The sequence below is a fragment of the Diceros bicornis genome, chromosome 22, assembly GCF_020826845.1.
Source record: "Diceros bicornis minor isolate mBicDic1 chromosome 22, mDicBic1.mat.cur, whole genome shotgun sequence".
Taxonomy (NCBI): Eukaryota; Metazoa; Chordata; class Mammalia; order Perissodactyla; family Rhinocerotidae; genus Diceros; species Diceros bicornis.
The window spans coordinates 28,722,983-28,741,541 of NC_080761.1; the positions used below are offsets into that span (position 1 = coordinate 28,722,983).

The following is an 18,559-nucleotide window of genomic DNA, read 5'->3' on the forward strand; positions in this document are numbered from 1 at the left end:
AATTACACAACATATGGAAAGTCCAAACAGATGTATGCAACATCTTTGACATCCAAGTATCCATCAAAGATTCTTGTTTCACTTGATAAAATTAATCTTCTAATAAAAGATTTTTTAAAAACCAAATAGCTATCACTCTATTCCCTATTAACTCAGTGTCATTTTATCAATGGTGGTGGAGATAATACTGATTGAAAATTATTCTCTAGGAGAGACAGATGGGTAACATTCTCATCCAATTATACCATTAGTTGGCTCTTTCAAATTTTGCCTAATGAGCTCACAATCTCCTACAACTTCTCTTCAGGAAAATTGGGTCTTCTTTCAGACTAGTATTCGTATTACTCTTCTAAAGGTGAATTAGGGCCGGCCCCGTGGCTTAGTGGTTAAGTGCATGCGCTCCGCTGCTGGCCGTCTGGGTTTGGATCCCGGGCGCGCACCAACGCACCACTTCCCGGCCACGCTGGGGCCGCGTCCCACATACAGCAACTAGAAGGATGTGCAGCTGTGACATACAACTATCTACTGGGGCTTTGGGGGGGAGAAACATAAATAAATAAAATCTTTAAAAAAAAAAAGGTGAATTAACTGTTGCCCAAAGAACAGGAATCTAGTAAGTAGACTGACTTACAGGATGAAAAAATTGATTGTGGGTTTAGGCCAAGTAATCTACAAGTTAACCTTGAGGTATTTTCAGAGAAAAATAAAAAGATGTCAATTTACTGTCCTCAAAGTCAGTCATGTATTTCAGTTCTTAAATTGATGTGGGACAGAAATGTACTGGTCTGGGTTGAGATCAGGCTTTTCAATTTTGGACTATGCATTTTAATAAGTTCCTAAAATTCTATGCATCCATTTTCCATCTGTAATGGACATGTATGTACTATTTCACAGGTCTTCTGAGAAGCTGATTCATTTCTTTGCTTGCTTACTATGTAAGCTAATAGGAGGGTATACAAAGATGAATAAAAGTTATAAATTGCTTACCATCTAATAATGAAGTCAAAACCATTCTCATAAGCCTGGAAGAATTAGACTTGAAGTTTGATCTTTTCTAACTATGAAAATGACAAAAATACCCACATCTTTCACCTGTTTCTTCAAACAGCATGATTCTTCACGCTATTTACTCTTTAAACACTTCAGAATCCTTTAGTTAAATGTGACACATCACCAGATAGATTTACACTTTGGTAAAATGCTTCTAAAGTAGCAATCTGGCATGACAGTTTAACTTTACTCAGTGCTATATATATAGAAAAACACATGATCATTAGCGAGCTTAAAAAAAAAAAAAGCAAATAGAGCACGGTATGGACTCTACAAAGCACACTGACTTTTACCAGAAGCAAAATTTTTAAACTATAACTTTTACAAAGTCAAAATCTTGAACTGCAAAGATAGGAAAGCTATTTCTGTGGTTTACCAGTGTCTGGGAATATTTTCTTTTGTCAATGAGAAGACACAACTTATAAACATGTTTTAAAATATAAATTTATTCTTGCTGTTGGTTACAAGTATTACAACAATTTAATATAATCTGAGGTTTGTAATTACCATGATTTGTTAACATAGGTAAGTTTTGTCACAATCTATGCGTGTCCAAAATATTTTATTTTGCTGGAATGCCACTGTAAATAGCTGGGGGGAAAGTAGCTATGGGCTGGAGTTTAGAAATCTGAGCCAGTATTTAACCTATTTCAAATGTAATTGAGAAAATTTCTGGATGGTATTGCCAGTGTGCATTTCCCACAGCACACACTGCTGATGAAATGTGTACCAAAATAACTATGGCACTCCAGAAAATTGGGTAATAAGTTGAAGTACTGTTCTCATTAGCCTTTAACTAAGGCATAGTAGCTTCTAGCCATGGCATTCAGCTCCAGACATGTTTCCGTGTGGCACATAAATCATAATGATGGTCATTACAGCATTTTTATGTTTTGGTAGCAGGATGTACTCCTCAGCAATGATTATTCTTCATCAGAACTGTCTATGACAGCAACTCAGCATAAAACAAGTTCTTTTTGTTTGCTTTAAGAAAGAAAAAAGGTGCAGTCGTTTCCCAAAGTAATGGACGTATGTGCAAAACTTTGGGTTAAGTGTTTTGGGGGTGGAGAGGGAATGGTCACAGGGATGTACTTAGTCTTCACAGCCATGTTCTTCTACCCCTCTTTTTGATTTGCAAATCTCCTAAGGTGTCAAGAAGGCCAGTATGACTGCAATACTATAGCAGGAGATCAAGTATAGCATAAAATAAAACCAGTGTATGTACTGTTTTAAGACAATTATTAGGAAACAGTCACTAATTCAGAAGCCAGTGAGACATCCAAGCAGCAGAACAGAAGGTGGGAAAGAGTGGGCCCTGTGAAGTACCAAAGACAGAGTAATATCCATAGTTCAAAAATTTAATTTTATTCTTATATTTTTTTTGTGTGTGAGGAAGATCAGCCCTGAGTTAACATCTGCCAATCCTCCTCTTTTTGCTGAGGAAGACCGGCCCTAGGCTAACATCTGTGCCCATCTTCCTCCACTTTATATGGGATGCCGCCACAGCGTGGCTTGACAAGCGGTGCATCTGTGTGCGCCGGGATTCGAACCCTGGGCCGCTGCAGCGGAGCACGCGCACTTAACCACTACGCCCCCGGGCCAGCCCTAATTTTATTCTAATACATTAATTCTAATATATGCCAATAACCTAGTGATAAATCATAAATTTAGTAGTTCGTAAAATTTTTAGAAAGCACGTAATATTAACATTCAAATAAGACAGAACGTTTTGTACAGAATGAAATGTTTACTGTAATCTTTTTTTAAAGCTGTGACCTACTCTGGAAGATCAACACTGAATTTTAAAAAATCAAAAAAAAAGGAAAGTAAGGTTTTTTTCCCACAAATACATAAGAACCACTTGCTGGCAGTTGTATTTTAAGTGCCTGGAATAAAATGGGCCAAACTTTCAAAGGCAGTTAATAACAGCTTGTACAAGGACTTGTTTCATTTGATTTAGCACCAAGCAAAGTAAGAGTAAATACGCCACTGAAGATATAGCGGGTTTCTCCTCCACTTCTCATACTGCCACACTCTTCCTTCAGGCCACAGCACATAAGCAGGCATCCTTGTTGCCCCACTAAGTAATCAAATCATTTTGATTTTAAAATGGCTGCTCAAATTACATTCACTGGCTGAGTTCTTTCCCCTTAAGATAGGATGGCACTGTGCCCTACCAGGTTTCAATTTTGATTAGGAATAAAGAACTCTTCCTTCAGCAAACTCAGTTTCCCGGTCTTTTTTAACCTGTGGTGTAAATCCTTTTAATTGCTACACCTGTTTACTAGTTATGATTGTTATTTATGTCAAAGGAATTTTCCCTAGGCAAACCTTATTAATTTCTATTTCCTAATGACAAAGCATGCTTACTTTGCCTAGTGCCACAGGTTTTCTTTCATTCTTTCTTTTGTACTTTAATTTCTTACTCATCAAGGCAGATCATACGTTCTGATCAAAAAGAGAAATTGGTGAGTAGAACCTAAAGGATTCATTTCTTAACCTGAGTAACATCTGAAAACATAAGACTAATTATTTTTCCCATTGAAAATTCAATTTTGGTGCTTTTCAAGAACTTATAATGTCAGTTTCTAACAGAAATCATATCCCTCAGTAAATAGGTATTTTCAAAAGCAAACAAGTCGTAGGAAACTAATATTTTCCTATATATTAACTGATACATTTTTATGGTGAATTGAAAATTCTGAGTAAACTGAAGATATGTTTAACAACAAAATAAACAGCATATATGGCTAGCTTGTAAGTTTCTTAGTGTAAAGGCAGCAGTGAGTTTGCACCCTGCAACTGATCTGTAAATCCAGTTGCTTTTTTTCTGGAATTTTATAAACACAGTGTCTCAAAAAATCGTGTATCACAGTGCTAGAGATGTCTTTTGGCATCAGTCTATACCAAAGCCTCTGATCAGATACTTCCCCAAACGATATGGAGTTTTTTCTTTTTTGTTTTTTTACTTTTCCAGAAAAAAAAGGAAACTCTTCTGAACAAACATTAAATTACTACGAACTGCTCTTTTAATCATGCTCTAAATTTTCAAAAGTTTAGACATCTCTGATGTTTCTGAACTGCACACCCATAGAAGATAACTGGATAAAACACACTAGATGATTTCAAAAGATGAATCTTGGTATCTTACGCATTTGGCACATCCTTAATTTCCAGAATAAAATCAGTAGAAATGAAATTAATATAATTTTCAAAGGATTCATACATGAGTCTTAGGACAAGGAGCTTCTGCCCATCTTACTAGTTATATGCACTTTTCCTCATGGAGTAACTGATGCTTTCTGGTTTATTTGTGGAACTTTTGTTTGTAGGAAAGCATATACATGGGGCCAGATCTTGTTGGTTTCTGTTCCAGAGAATGTTTCCAACACCCCTTTTTTCCTAAAGATGAAACAAAAACAAACAAAAAAACGGTCTGAGTCTTCCTAATGAGCTTTTTGAAAGTGACTCTTAAAAGATGATAATGTGGATTTAGGAGTCTCAGTGAGTATAGGTCTGTGTGATCAAGAGAGAAAGGCACTTGGCTGGGCACTGGAAAACCTAGATTTTAGTTTCAGTTGTGCCCTCTGGCTTACAGAAACGTCACTTAGAAAATAAGAGCACCTATCGTTTATTGAGCATGGGGTAAGTGCTTTAATATAATGATAGTTCATTTAATCCTTTCTGAAGCTCAAGTTTCCTTATTTTACTGATAAAACTGTGTGTCAGAGACGTAAAGAAACAGCCCAAATCACCAAACTGGTAGTATGTTTCCAAACACAGGGCCTGCCAGACACCAGGACAACCCTTGGCTTTCTGTCTAACCCATTTGCAGAACAGCTGTCTAATACTTGATTGTGCTTCCTTCTTTTCGCCTAGGTTCATTTTTTCTTCTATGGTATCCTTCTGAATTTTAGGGGGATAAAAAAGTATTTTTATTGTGTTTCTCCATTTGTCCCCAGGCAGATTTGTCTGGCTTGTCACCAGACCAGTAGTCAGAGTCCACTTACTCCAGTTTCCTGGAGGTAAGATGGTGAAGAGGATCAGAATCCTGGGGTTGCTTTTTAAAACACACAGCTTCCCTCCAGAAATTCTGGCATTCCTCTTGTTACCCTCCTCTGACCCACTCATATACACACTGGGTTAAAGGCTGCATAAGAGCAGCTGAAGAACTCTGCTTTACTGCTTTCTAAAAACAGGATCAGTCACACCTCTGCAGCCCTTTCTCTAGACTTTCAGAGGTTTCACTGGGGACAAAAGCACTCCTTTCTTGATACCGCATAAAATTTGGAACAGTTAAGACTAACTTAAAAAATTCCCACTGTTTCTTGGTAAGAAACATCTGCTAAGCAGAGACATGATGCTAATACAGTATTCTTTGCACATTAGAAGCCCTCCTGCTTCTAAATTCACAGACATCTTGTAAAGCTTTGAAGAGAACAAGCTTCTTAGCTGCTGTAAGCCTCTTGAAAAGCCACTGTAAAATCAAGCCAATGTCACAAGTGGGTTAATTACTAAGGGCACAACTACAGGCACCTATTCAATCCTAACTAAAGCTATACCTTGGACAAACATTTGTCATTTTAATTTCTATGTAATAAAATGGAAGCAGCTTCAACTATTGGTCCTCTAAAGAATAAGCGCATTGTGTTGTTTGTAAACACAGACCTAATTACTCTATAAATCTTCCACAGCTCCAAGAGTTTTAAAAACAATATAACTGTCAGTATTTCAAAATAACAATGCTGACTATCACTAAAGTTGTTGCAAATACCACTTGCAATTTTTGGTTCAGTCCAGTCCTAGTTCTGTGTGTGGGAGCTTACAAGGAAAAGCTTCAATTAATGGCAAGAGGCAGCAAAAGCCACAAGCATCAGACAGATTAGGGTATCTCCTAAGATGGGGACCCGGGTTACACACTTCATCTCTGCAGCCCTCCCCAAGTTCCCTCCCCTCATTTTACAGAACTAATCCCTACAGCCACTGTACCGCCGCTGCATTCAGTGATTTACCTCTATTAATAGCCTTGCAGTGTTGTTGTCAGCCCAGCAACAACGCATTCTCCCTTCTTCTGGTTACTTTTGAGTGAATAACAAACGCTTTTGGGAAAACAACCTCTTCAGCAAACTCCATCTATGAGATTCAGGTGGGATTGTCCCCACTTCCCAGCTTCAAGGATGGACATGAGAGCTAATCAGTGCCAACTCCAGGACTTTTGCTGGCAAAGAGGCTCTCTTTCCTGCTGGGGTAGCTAAACTGGTAAGGAGGTAAGCTGGAGTGATGAGGGGCTCACAAAGGGAGAGGCCACCAGAGATTGAAGCCAACACAGGAAAATGGAGCAGAGCCTGACTGAGGTCTAATGACACTGTTTGAACACCTGGACCCAGCCATCTACCTTTGGACATCTTAGTTACATGACCAATAAATTTCCCTTTTGCTTAACCTAGTGTGAATTACGTTCCTGATTGATATAAGCACGTTGGATGATAAATATTATTTACCCAGCTCTCTGCCTCACCCACATGTGGCAGGTGAGTTTCTTGGGGCTTGGCAGGGACTAGGTCTAATTATCTGTGTGTAGACTAAGAGCCTAGTGCAGTGTCAAAAGAGTAAATAATAACAGCTAACACTCAGTGATTTAATAGTGCCGGGGCTACTGTCAGTCTTTACATGGATTCTGTCACTTAATTCCCTTAACAACCCTATAAAGTAGGTACTATTTAATATTGCTTTGATTTTACACATGAAGAATTTGTGGCACAGAGGTTAAACAGCCCAAGGCCACAGCACTGGTAATCTGCAGAGTCAGGCTCATTATACAAATCACAAAATTACAGTAACAGCTACTGTGTGGAAAGTGAATCGCCAACCCCTTGTAATTTTGCCCTCCAGAAATAACTATTAAAACAATTTGGCGACTATTGCTTTAGATTTCACTGCATGCTTACCCTATAACAACAACAATAATAATATTTAATAATTATAAAATGCTTACTATGTGTCACACACAATTCTAAGAGTTACACATATCAATTCATCTTTCAACGCTCTATTCTCATATAGAGGAGAAAACAGAAGTTAAGGCCAAGTTAATGAATGGTGAGCGGGGATTTGAACTTAGGCAGTCTGGCTCCAGAGTCTGTGCTCTAACCACAACACTGTACTGTCCTGACGCTGAATCATTATTCAGTAAGTGAATGAATGAAAGGAAAGGGGATGCAATCAGTCCTCTATAAGGAGAGGAAGACTGAGTAAGGAAACTGGATCGTTTCTTAGCCTGCGTCAAAAATTAATTCAGCATAGTTCCCATATCTGTTGTGGAATATGAATTCCCTGAACAGCAGATAAAACTATGTTAGAATATAAGCTTTTAAAGACTGTTAGCCAAATAAATGATCTGAGGGTTAGTTGCCATTTGAGAGTCTTCTGTGCTAGAGTGTCCTCTATTGTCACAGGTAGAGTTTGGGTGAGACTAACCCACTCCCAGCTCCGGGTGTGGACCAATCAGTGTAATCCTTCCCATCCCAGTGACTGGTTCAGGAATGGGCAGTAACCCAGGCCTAAAACAGTTGAGTACAAGGCATTCCCTGACCACAGAGGCTGTTTAATTCAACCTGCGTGATGCTCAGGGCTTTTGTTCACCAGGGGAAAGGTGACCCCTCAGCCCTTCATGAAAGATGATGCCCTGGCTGTTCCTGGCAACTGTCTGCAACTATGCAGGGAGCCTGAGGACAAGCCAACACAAAGTTGAGAGAATAAAAAAAGCAAAACTCCAATCAACCCTAGGGGCAAGTGAAGCCCAACCTACCTTCTGGACTGCTCTGTTACATAAGCTAATACATTTCCTTTACTATGTAAACCAATTTGAACTGGATCTTCTGGTATTCTAGCATTTCGGCTGCAAAGCATGTGTAAGCAAAAACTGACTTAGTGCTTCATCATGTAAGAGAAGTTCTAAAAAGCGAAAACTCACTGGTAGTATTCCAGGACCGGCTGTGTTTGGGCTTCGTAAGCCTTCAGTCTCTTGACAACCGTCTCTGGTCTGTCATCCTCGCGCTGAATGAGAGGCTCACCAGTTAGATCATCAATACCCTAAACAAGAATTAAAAGAGATTGGTATCAAATATCACATTTTTGAAGGATATTTTTATAAGCACATGATTTTTAAACACACATCTTTTTTCAAGCACCAAGCATAAAAATGTGTTTTTAAATAAACGGAATCAAATTCAAACCCAGATCATTGCAGTACAGCGCCATGAGACCCCAGGATCATTTCTACAGTGTCAGTCACCTCCTCCTTAAAGATTTTCTAAGCAGCCTCTAAATAATTTCACATATATACCAAAAGATTCACCTACACACGTGGAATCTCAACTGCAAGCCCTAAATGAGCCAAGGTGTTGCTAATCCCTATTACCCCAGCTCCCAACACACTCATTGGCACACAGTAGGAAGTCAATAAATGCTTCTGAATGAATAACAAACCCCCGCTGCTCCTGGGGACGCCTTTACCACCAACCTGAGTGGACCAGACCAGTCAACTACACCAAGGAATCTGAGAATATACCCTCAGGAGTTTTGGACTGGCGGAGGATTTCCAAGGTCTTAAAACCTATGTCTCTGGGGGCAAGAGGACTCAAGACAGTGTGCTATGTGGAAGGCCATGTCAGCTCCACCACAACTACTCACCACAGTTTTGGGAGGGTTGAATTCCATGTTGTAGACTCGGCCGCTGGCTGGATGAATCCAGCGAGCAGTGAGGCGGTGCTTAATGACCTCAAAGGGCACATTCAGATTAATCACTGTGTCTATCTGATAAGCTTTATCCAGGGCTTCTGCCTGTGGAAGTGTCCTTGGAAAACCTTTACAAATGAAAAAAAAGAAAAAAAGGAAGGAAGGGAGGGAGGAGGGAAGAAGGAAGAGAATTAGGTAATGTTAAGCAATCTGAACAAAAGCAGTAACACCAGGCAGGCTGATTACACCTGTAGGGCAACTGTGATGGTTAGTTTTACGTGTCAACTTGGCGAGACCATGCGTGCCCCAATATTTGGTCAAACACTATTCTGGGTTTGTCTGTGAGGGTGTTTTTGGATGAGATTAACATTTAAATCAGTAGACAGTAGAGCAAATTGTTCTCCCTAACATGGGTGGGCCTCATCTAATCTATTGAAGGCTTGGACAGAAGGAAAGGGCAGACCCTCCCTGCCAAATAAAGGGGGATTCCTCCTGCCTGACTGCCTTTGAGCTGAGACTTGGTGTTTTCCTGCCTTCAGACTCAAATTGAAACATCAGCTCTTCCTGGATCTCGAGCTTATTGGCCTTCAGACTGGAACTACATCACCCATCAGTTCTCCAGATCTCCAGCTTGTTGACTACCCCTGAAGATCTTGGGAATGGTAGCCTCCATAATCATGTGAGCCAATTCCTCACAATAAATACCTCTCTCTTTAAAAACTAAAAATCAACCCATCCTCAAGGATTCCGTCACACCTCTGGCAGGGGAAAGTTTATAGCTGATTGTAAGTTACTCTCCAGCCTTCCTTCTTCCTTTTGCGGTGATCCTCCCTCATCATAAAATATTCTCAAAGGAGGGGGAAGGAACTAAAGTCACATCTGAAGAGAGCTTAGAAATCATGCAGTCCGCTTCCCTCTTTCCATTTGGATAAAGAAGCAGGCCCAGAGAAGATAACTGGCCCAAGGCCTCAGGGTGGTGAGTGGCAGCCCACCATCCATGATGTCTGTCTGTACCCATGAAATAATGCTCCTTCTGCTTGCACTCATCATTTGGGGCAGCTGAAATGCTCGAGACACTTCACTTACCATCCAATAGCCAGCTGTTTTGGGTGAGATTTTTCAGCTCATGAAGGGCCAGCCGAGTCATGACATCATCTGGGATGAGCTTCCCTTGGTCAATGAAAGTCTTGGCTAACACACCAATTTCTACAGCAGAGGCGGGGTGGGGGGGAAAGCAAATCAGCAAGTGCATTTGCTCTATCCCACTCCAGGCCCCTAGGAAACTGGCTGCCTAAAGAAGATCTCCGGACAACACCTTCATATGAAAATGTGCATCATCAACTTTTGGGATAAAAAACAGAGGTTACAAAATAATCTATGCCTATCTGAAATTCTCCATTATGTAAAAATATATAAATTTAAATGTATAGACAGAAAAAATAATGGAAAGCTACAGACCAATATGTTAACAGTAGCTATCTCTGTGTGATAGAACTGTAAGTGATTTTTTTTACATATTTGCATGTTCCATTTCTTTAAATATTCTATCAGAAAAAAATATATAGAATAACTGAAATTATTGTCTTTGTAAATAAGAATTTGAAATAGTCATTATTTTTAAGTGGCTCAGTTTAAGTGCCTATCATGTTACCGTAGAGATTTTTCTAAACCTCTAAAATAGATGCTGCTGTCGCAATTCAATTTTTGACCAGTTAGCACTGTGATCATATTATATTTTTATTAATAAAACACCCTGGAAGGGGGTGGCCCAGTGGCATAGCGGTTAAGTTCAAGCGCTCTGCTTCGGCGGCTCGAGGTTCGCAGGTTCAGATGCCGGGCATGGGTCTACGCACCACTTATCAAGCCATGCTGTGGCAGGTATCCCACATATAAAGTAGAGGAAGATGGGCATAGATGTTAGCCCAGGGCCAATCTTCCTCAGCCAAAAAAAGAGGAGGATTGGCAGCCCAGTGGCATAGCGGTTAAGTTCAAGCGCTCTGCTTCGGCGGCTCGAGGTTCGCAGGTTCAGATGCTGGGCATGGGTCTACGCACCACTTATCAAGCCATGCTGTGGCAGGTATCCCACATATAAAGTAGGGGAAGATGGGCATAGATGTTAGCCCAGGGCCAATCTTCCTCAGCCAAAAAAAGAGGAGGATTGGCAGCAGATGTTAGCTCAGGGCTAGTCTTCCTAACCAAAAAGAAAAAAAAAAACACCCTGGAAAAGAATTTATGAACAATTTAAAAACATTACCCACAAGTATTTGTCATCCTTATGCAACAGTATTTTAATTTCCTCATCATCTCTCACCAAACTATTTATATACATTCAGAATTGTAATACCATTGGAATCTGTGTATCTATACTTTTGTGTTCTTTTTTCACTTAGCATTATTTTGTAAATACTTTTCAGTGATTTTATATAGTCATTTTTGGTAACTATATAACACTCTACTAATATATATCCATGTTTGATACATAAAAATACACTCTATCACACCAGTACTGTTAGACATTTAAATTATTTAAACTAGTTTTAGTTTTTCCCTGCCACGGCTGCTTTTAAAGATCTTAACACCCTTTCTTTTTTCTTTTTCTTTCTTTTTTTTTGTCTTCTGAATTATTTCTCAAGGATAAATTCCCAGGAGTCAGATTAAAGAGTCAAAGTATATGACTGTTTTCATAATTCTCGGCATGAATTGCCATACTGACTTCAGAACAGATTCTAAACTGTCAAATTCATGAAACTTTAGATTTTAACTAAGCACATTAACTGCATAGAAATTGGCTGCCATTTGACAGGTGTACTGCCAGGGTTTACAAACTGAATCTAGAAGAGGCCCTGGGTTCTGAAAGTGCTCAGGACTCATTAAAATACCCTGTTGGAAAGGTCCAAACACTTAGTACGTGTGCACCTCTCTGCTGTCAGGCTTCGGATCAGTGCTCTGGGGAAGCGGAGCTCAACCTCCACAACAGTGTTTGGGAAACACGTAAAAGCTCGCGAATCTCCAGGGCTGAGTCCCTAAAACTGGTATTGGTCCCTCCTCTCACCTCTCACTCTTTAGGCTAAACCCTCTTCTAAACCATCAACTAATGGCAACAAATGGATTGAGACGACGGGATTAACTAATAAAGTACTTAATTTCATCAGTATAAGAAAAGCCTTAAGAAATGATGCTCTTGCCACTTCTGTTCAACATTATACAAGAGATTGTAGCCAGGGCAATTAGTCCAAAAGAGAAATAAAAGGCAGCCAGAAAGCAAGAAGTAAAACTATCCCTATTTGCAGATGACATGATCTTGTATATAGAAAATCCACTAAGGAATCCACTAAAAAACTATCAGAACTAATAAATGAGTTCAGCAAAGTTACAGGGTACAAGATCAATACACAAAAATCTCACAATGAACAACCTGAAAATAAAATTAAGAAAACAATTCCATTTACAATTGCATCAAAAAGAATAAAAAACTTAGCAATATACTTTTTTTAAAAAGTGCAAAACTGGTTATCTGAAAACTACAACATTACTGAAAGAAATTAAAGAAGAGCTAACTAAATGGAAAGACATCTCATATTCATGGATTAGAAAAGTTAATATTAAAATGGCAACACTCCCTGAAAATGATCTACAGCTTCAATGCAATCCTATCAAAATTCCAGCTGGTGTCTTTGCAGAGACTGACAAACTGATCAAAAAATCCATATGGAAATGCAAGGGGCCCTGAATAGCCAAAACAATCTTAAAAAAGAACAAAGTTGAAGGACACACACTTCGAATTTCAAAACAGCAATCAAGACACCATGATACTGGCATAAGCCTGGACATAACAGATTAATGGAAAAGAATGGAGAGTCCAGAAATAATCCCTCACATTTACAGTCAATTGATTACTGACAAAGATGCCAGGACAATGCAGCGGGAGAAAAAACAGTCTTTTCAGGGGCTGGCCCAGTGGCGTAATGGTTGGGTTTCCATGCTCCACTTCGGCAGCCCAGGGTTTACAGGTTCGGATCCCAGGTATGGACCTACACACTGTTCATCAGGCCATGCTGTGGTGGCGTCCCACATACAAAATAGAGGAAGATTGGCACAGATGTTAGCTCGGGGACCATCCTCCTCAAGCAAAAAGAGAAAGACTGGCAACACATGTAAGCTCACCCCCCCCAAAAAAAAAAAAGTCTTTTCAACAAATGGTGCTGAGACAACTGAAAATCCACGTACAAAAGAATAAAGTTGGACCTCTGCCTCACACTGCATATAAAAATTAATTCAATATGTATCATAGACCTAAATGTAAGAGCTAAAACGACAAAACTCTTAAAAAAAAACATAGGTGTAAATCCTCGTGACTTTGCATTAGGCAATGGTTTCTTACATCTGAAACCAAAAGCACAAGCAACAAAGGAGAAAATAGATTAACTAGACTTCATTAAAATTAAAAACCTTTATGCTTCAAAGAACACCATCATGAGAGTGAAGACAATCCACTGAATGGGAGAAAATTTTTGTAAAGTGTATATCTGATAAGAAACTTGTATCTAGAATATCTAAAAGATTCTTACAACCCAACAAATCAAAAGATAAACCCATTTTTTAAAAATGGACAAAGGATCTAAATATAAAAAAGCAGATACACAAATAGCCAATAAACACATGAAAAGATGCTCAACACCATTAGATATTAGGGAAATACAAACAGAAACCATGAGATACCACTTCACACTCACTAGGATGCCTATAATCAAAAAGACAGATAATAACAAGTGTTGGCAAGAATGTTGAGAAATTGAAACTCTCACATATTGCTGGTAGGATTATATAAGGTATAACCAAGTTGGGAAACAGTGTGGCAGTTTTTCAAGAGGTTAAACTGAGTTACCATATGACCTAGCAATTCCACTCCTAGGTATATACCCAAGAGAAATAAAAACATCTGTCTGTACAAAAACTTATATATGAATGTTCATAGTAATATTATTCACAGTAGCCAAAAAGCAGAAACAACCCAAATGTCCATCAAGTGATGAATGGATTAAAAAATGTAGTATATCCATACAAAATTATATTAATCAGCCATAAAAAGAAATGAAGCACTGACACATCACAAAGTGTATGAACTTGAAAACATTATGCTAAGCAAAAGAAGCCAGACACAAAAGACCACATATTGTATCATTCCATTTATATGAAATGTCCAGAATACACAAATTTATAGAGAGAGAAGGAAGATCAGTGGTTGCCTAGGGCTGGGAGTGCTGGGAAAAATGGGGAGTGACTGCTAATGGAAATAGTGTTTCTTTTTGGGGTGATAAAAATGTTCTAAAATTGATTGTGTTGCACAACCAAATGGTTGCACAACTCTTGAATGTACTAAAATCCACTGAAATGTAAATCTTAAATGGGTAAATTATATGCTATGTGAATTAAAATCTCAATAAAGCTGTTAGGAAATAAAAAATGGAGCGCCCCTTAGGGAAAGCAATATTGTTAAAGGTACAGAACAGTATGTACAGTTTGCTACCATTTGTGTAATAAAGAAAAAAAAACAGAGGGAAGAACAGGTAAACATTTGGTTGTATGTGCATGAAATATCTCTGGAAGGATCCTTCCACCAACTGTCCTTTTATATTTTTTGGATTTCCAAATCATGTAAATGTCTTGCCTATTACAAATCAAATATTTAACCATTACAAAAATAATTTTCTCTACTGTCAGTATCATTCTAGTTAGGCATATTTATGCTGCACGGGTGCACGTTTTGTTAGACATACAGAATCTTGGGAACTGACAGAGGCTTTGAAGATTATCTACTGAGTTCAACCCCCCGAACTGAAAGAGAACAAATGAGATTCAAAAGGGTTAGCCAAGGGTTATGTCTTTGAAAAACACTACGCTGCAGGGCAGTTTCTCAAACTTTGGGCAATAATATGGAAACCTTACAGTTTCTGCCACAGTTGAACTATAATTTACTATATACTGTTCTTTAAAATGACTCAGCTTTTTAAATTAATAAACTATAATGTTTATGAAATTAAAGGTTTGGTATGCTAGTCATTATTTTTCAAATACACTTAAAATAAATAGATAAAAAAATTTTGTCTACCTAAAATTATCTCATGAGCCTCAACTTGGGAAACACTGCATAATAAAAGGGAAATTTAATTGGCACACAAGGACACCTGGATTTTTCACCCTTGTCTCTCAGTAACTGCTGTTTATTATTGAGCAGGTTCTTTAACCTCTCCTGAACTCGGTTTCCTCATCTTTAAATGAGAGGGGTGGACTAACGTCTAAGGGTGAGACTCAAGTTCCCTGACTCCAGGGTCCAGTGGTGGTCGTTGGGGAACCCAGGTTTGCCACCGTCAACAGGTTGCCTCGTGTTTCCAGTGTCCTTATAACATCTGCTGGAATGATTTTAAACTTCAGCTATAAAATACAGCCATGGGTTATAAAACATGGCATCCTCATAAAATGGTGGTTGGACAGTAAACTGGCACCATCCTTCTGTAGCACTATAATGATGGAACTGTTACTTATAGAAATTCCATTCGAGGGAGTTTGTTTGAAGGAAATAAGCAGAGATGCTGCCACATGTTCATGTACAAAGATAGTCTTACTGGTATTTATTATAGCAAAGAATAGTTAACAACATAAATGTTCAATAATAGGAAAACATTCTAATTAATAATTGTGCAATCTTGATGAAATTAAATATCATTTTAAAACTACTTACAATATGTGAAGGAAAAAGGGTATCTAAGCCATCACTTAGAATACAACAATTTGCAAATACACACAGATGCAAGAGAGAAAAAAGAAAAAGAAAAAAAAAGAATATAAGAGAAAGCACCAAAGGGTTAATTATCATCGTCTCGGGGTGGTGGAATTACAGAGGATTTTAATTTCCTTTTTTATGTCTACATGACATGTTTTTCTTCCTTTATAATAAATATAGTTTACTTTTAGTATCAAAAAATATTAAGCAGTATTTTTTAAATAAAAGATTACATGTCTCTTTTGCCTCTGATCCTGTGGGAAATATCTAATCCATTCACAAATATTTATTGAAAATACATCCACAGTCCTGAGATACAGAACATCTGTAATAACAACCTCAAGACACCTCCCAAAGCTCCGGTTTCCATTTTCCTTGTTCAAGAATTGCCCATAAAGACTCCAGAATGAGCAAGCTGAACCTCGTCCCCAGCAATCCTCTTCTCCCTCCCTCTAGCGCCTCTTTTCATGTTGTGGAGCCAGAAAGAGGGCAGCAGGCATGTCATGGGATGTTAAGGATAAACAAAGAGCGCTGTTTCTTAATTTTAAAAAAACTTTACTTAATTGGCTTTAAATTTAATTTTTAAAAATGTCCTGTGTTTTCACAAATTAATGTATCATTAACTCTTTGCTGAAGGTGTTCTTTAACCACACAGTTATGCCTCACTGCTCAGTTATTTTTCAGAGAATCCCTTTAGGATTCTTTACTCCCTTCCACTTTGGATAACTTTACCCCAGCTGGGTGCAGTACTGGAGACTGTTTTTGTTACCTAACTACTTCAATATGTTGCAACAAGAACACTTAGCCAGCGAGCCAAACAATTTAACCTTTTGAAGAAGTTTAATTAACTACAAAATACTTATATGACTTTTTAAAAGATGAATGTTAGAAGAAAAAAATAAAAGTAGTAATTCACAAGACTCGGTGCTAAACCAAAGAACTCCAAGAAACTAACTAAAAACACTGGAGTGATTCTTTTTTTCATTTAAATGTCAGTATTTTGAAACAAACAAAAAAACCCCACCTGGAAATAACATATATGTCCACCAACTGGGGATCGGTTAAAAAAAAAAAAAATCATAGTAGATTCAGCACATAGATGCCTATAGACGCATCAAAAAAGTTAAATGGATTTCTATGTTTTCATGTGGAAAGATATCCCAGATATAAAGTGAGAACACACTCGTGCAAAATACATACATAGCATGATTACATGTTGCTTTGTTGCTTAATATAAAGGATATACATATATGTGTTGTACACAAATACACATTTCTAAAAGAAAAAACATCACACTGTTATCCTCTTAAGATTGTGAGGAAGGGAATGAAAGAGGGTTTTACTTTTCACTTCACGTACTTCCCTTCTGTTTCCAATCCTTTTTTACCTTGTGCAGGCATTACTTCCATAATTTTTTAAAAGGCGTTTCAAAATGAGTTCTGTTTTGGAAAATAAATGTTAACACTTTTGAGATTAAAAAAACCTCACTGTGTTGACTTTTTGAAAACAGCTTTCTTAAGATATAATTTACATAACATAAAATCCACCCATTGTAAAGTGTACAATTTGTTGACTGGATTTTGTGCTGAGTTGTAAGAATTTACTTGGCATGAGAAACAACAATGTTTCAGATAACCACGCACAAGAATAGCTTTCGTGTTTAAGAAATCTCTGGGGGTATAAAGATCTAAGCCAATTTTGTGACTGCAACGAGGGTAAATAATATTCGTCCTTCAGATATGGGGGAAAGGTCACAACCAGAAAATCCCATAGAGTTTAATCCAAAAAAAAAAAAAAGTCAAAAGAGAAAGAGCACACAGTTCTCCAGGCTCAAGGGCACGTGGAGACCACAGCTGGATGGACCCTCAGGGGCAGCTGCGACTGGGGTCGGACATGCTCTCAGAGCCAAGTGGTGTCCTTTAATCTTTGACCTTCGAACTTGTCCTAACTGCCTAGTTTTTCCCCCCAATAACCCGCCTGAAGTTGTCCACAAGGCCAGAGGTTTCGGGGAGCTGCAGCTCAGCAGCCCGAGGTCCCTCCCCGGGATGGGGAAGGGAGACGCCGCACCTGCCTCCCGGGACCCGCATCCCGGGACCCGCATCCGCCGCCCCGGCCCCTCTGCCCGCAAATCCCGACCCGGGATCCAGCGCGCGGCCAGCCCTCCACGTGCTCCCACCTGTGCCCCGAAGCATGTTGTCTCGGAGCAGGTCCCCGCTGGAGAGGTGCTTCAGCTCGAAGTGCTGGGTGATGCGCGACGACACGGTGCCCTTGCCCGAGCCCGGCGCCCCCATGATCACGGCGCGCAGTAGGCGCGCGGACACCCCCATGGCCGCAGGGAGAGGCCCGCGCCGCGCGGACGCTGGGGCTTCGGCCTGGCTGCGCGCTGACCCCGCTCGGCGGCCCGGAGCCGGCCGGCTGGCTGGCAGCGCTGCGAACACACGGCGGCCGCCGCGCCCGAGCGCTCCCGGAAGTGAGGCGACGGTCACCCGTGCCGCCCCGCCCGCGCCCGGCCGGGCAGCTGCGCCCGCCCCTCGGCAACCCGGGCGCACCCTCCCCCGCGCCCGGCCCAGCCCAGCCCAGCCCCGCCCGCGCAAGCCGCGCCCCCTCGGCGACCCCGCACCCCCTCGGCCGCCGGGCGCGCGCCGGCGCTCCTCCCCGCTTCCTCCCCAGCCGCCTGCTCCTCTCTGCGCCCTACGGCTGCTCCTCTGCACCCTCTTTGCTCTCCGCCGCCCCCAGGCCTCCTCGGCGACCCCCGCGCCGTGTCAGTCGCGGCAGGATAGACTGCGCCCCTCCCTGCCGCTCCCAACCCTTGCGCCCTCTTGCCACCACCTGTGCCCCTCCGCTCTCCTGGGTCACCAGACACTCCTCGCCCCATCGCCTGAGCCCGCATTTTCCTCCCCTCTCTTCCGCCTTCCCCTCCTTTGCTGCTGAGCGACCTCTCCTCCAACTCCTTTGCTTTCACGCTGGTTTTTAAGGTCTATCTGTGTAGAA

At 40.2% G+C, this 18,559-nt stretch overlaps 2 protein-coding genes across 2 annotated transcripts; one reads left to right on the forward strand and one right to left on the reverse strand.

Annotated features, from left to right (window-relative positions):
* Window positions 1-1,476: 1,476 nt before the first annotated feature.
* Window positions 1,477-17,973, reverse strand: AK3 (adenylate kinase 3). Its single transcript, XM_058565747.1, has 5 exons — window positions 17,745-17,973; window positions 9,874-9,993; window positions 8,743-8,915; window positions 8,024-8,142; window positions 1,477-4,452 (listed from the first exon to the last, which is right to left on the reverse strand). Exons 1-5 carry the CDS (start codon window positions 17,893-17,895, stop codon window positions 4,332-4,334), a joined length of 684 nt encoding a protein of 227 aa, XP_058421730.1. The 5' UTR covers window positions 17,896-17,973; the 3' UTR covers window positions 1,477-4,331.
* On the forward strand, window positions 17,894-18,499 carry LOC131419880 (uncharacterized). Its single transcript, XM_058565378.1, has one exon. It carries the CDS (start codon window positions 17,894-17,896, stop codon window positions 18,497-18,499), a length of 606 nt encoding a protein of 201 aa, XP_058421361.1.
* The last annotated feature ends 60 nt before the right edge of the window (window positions 18,500-18,559 follow it).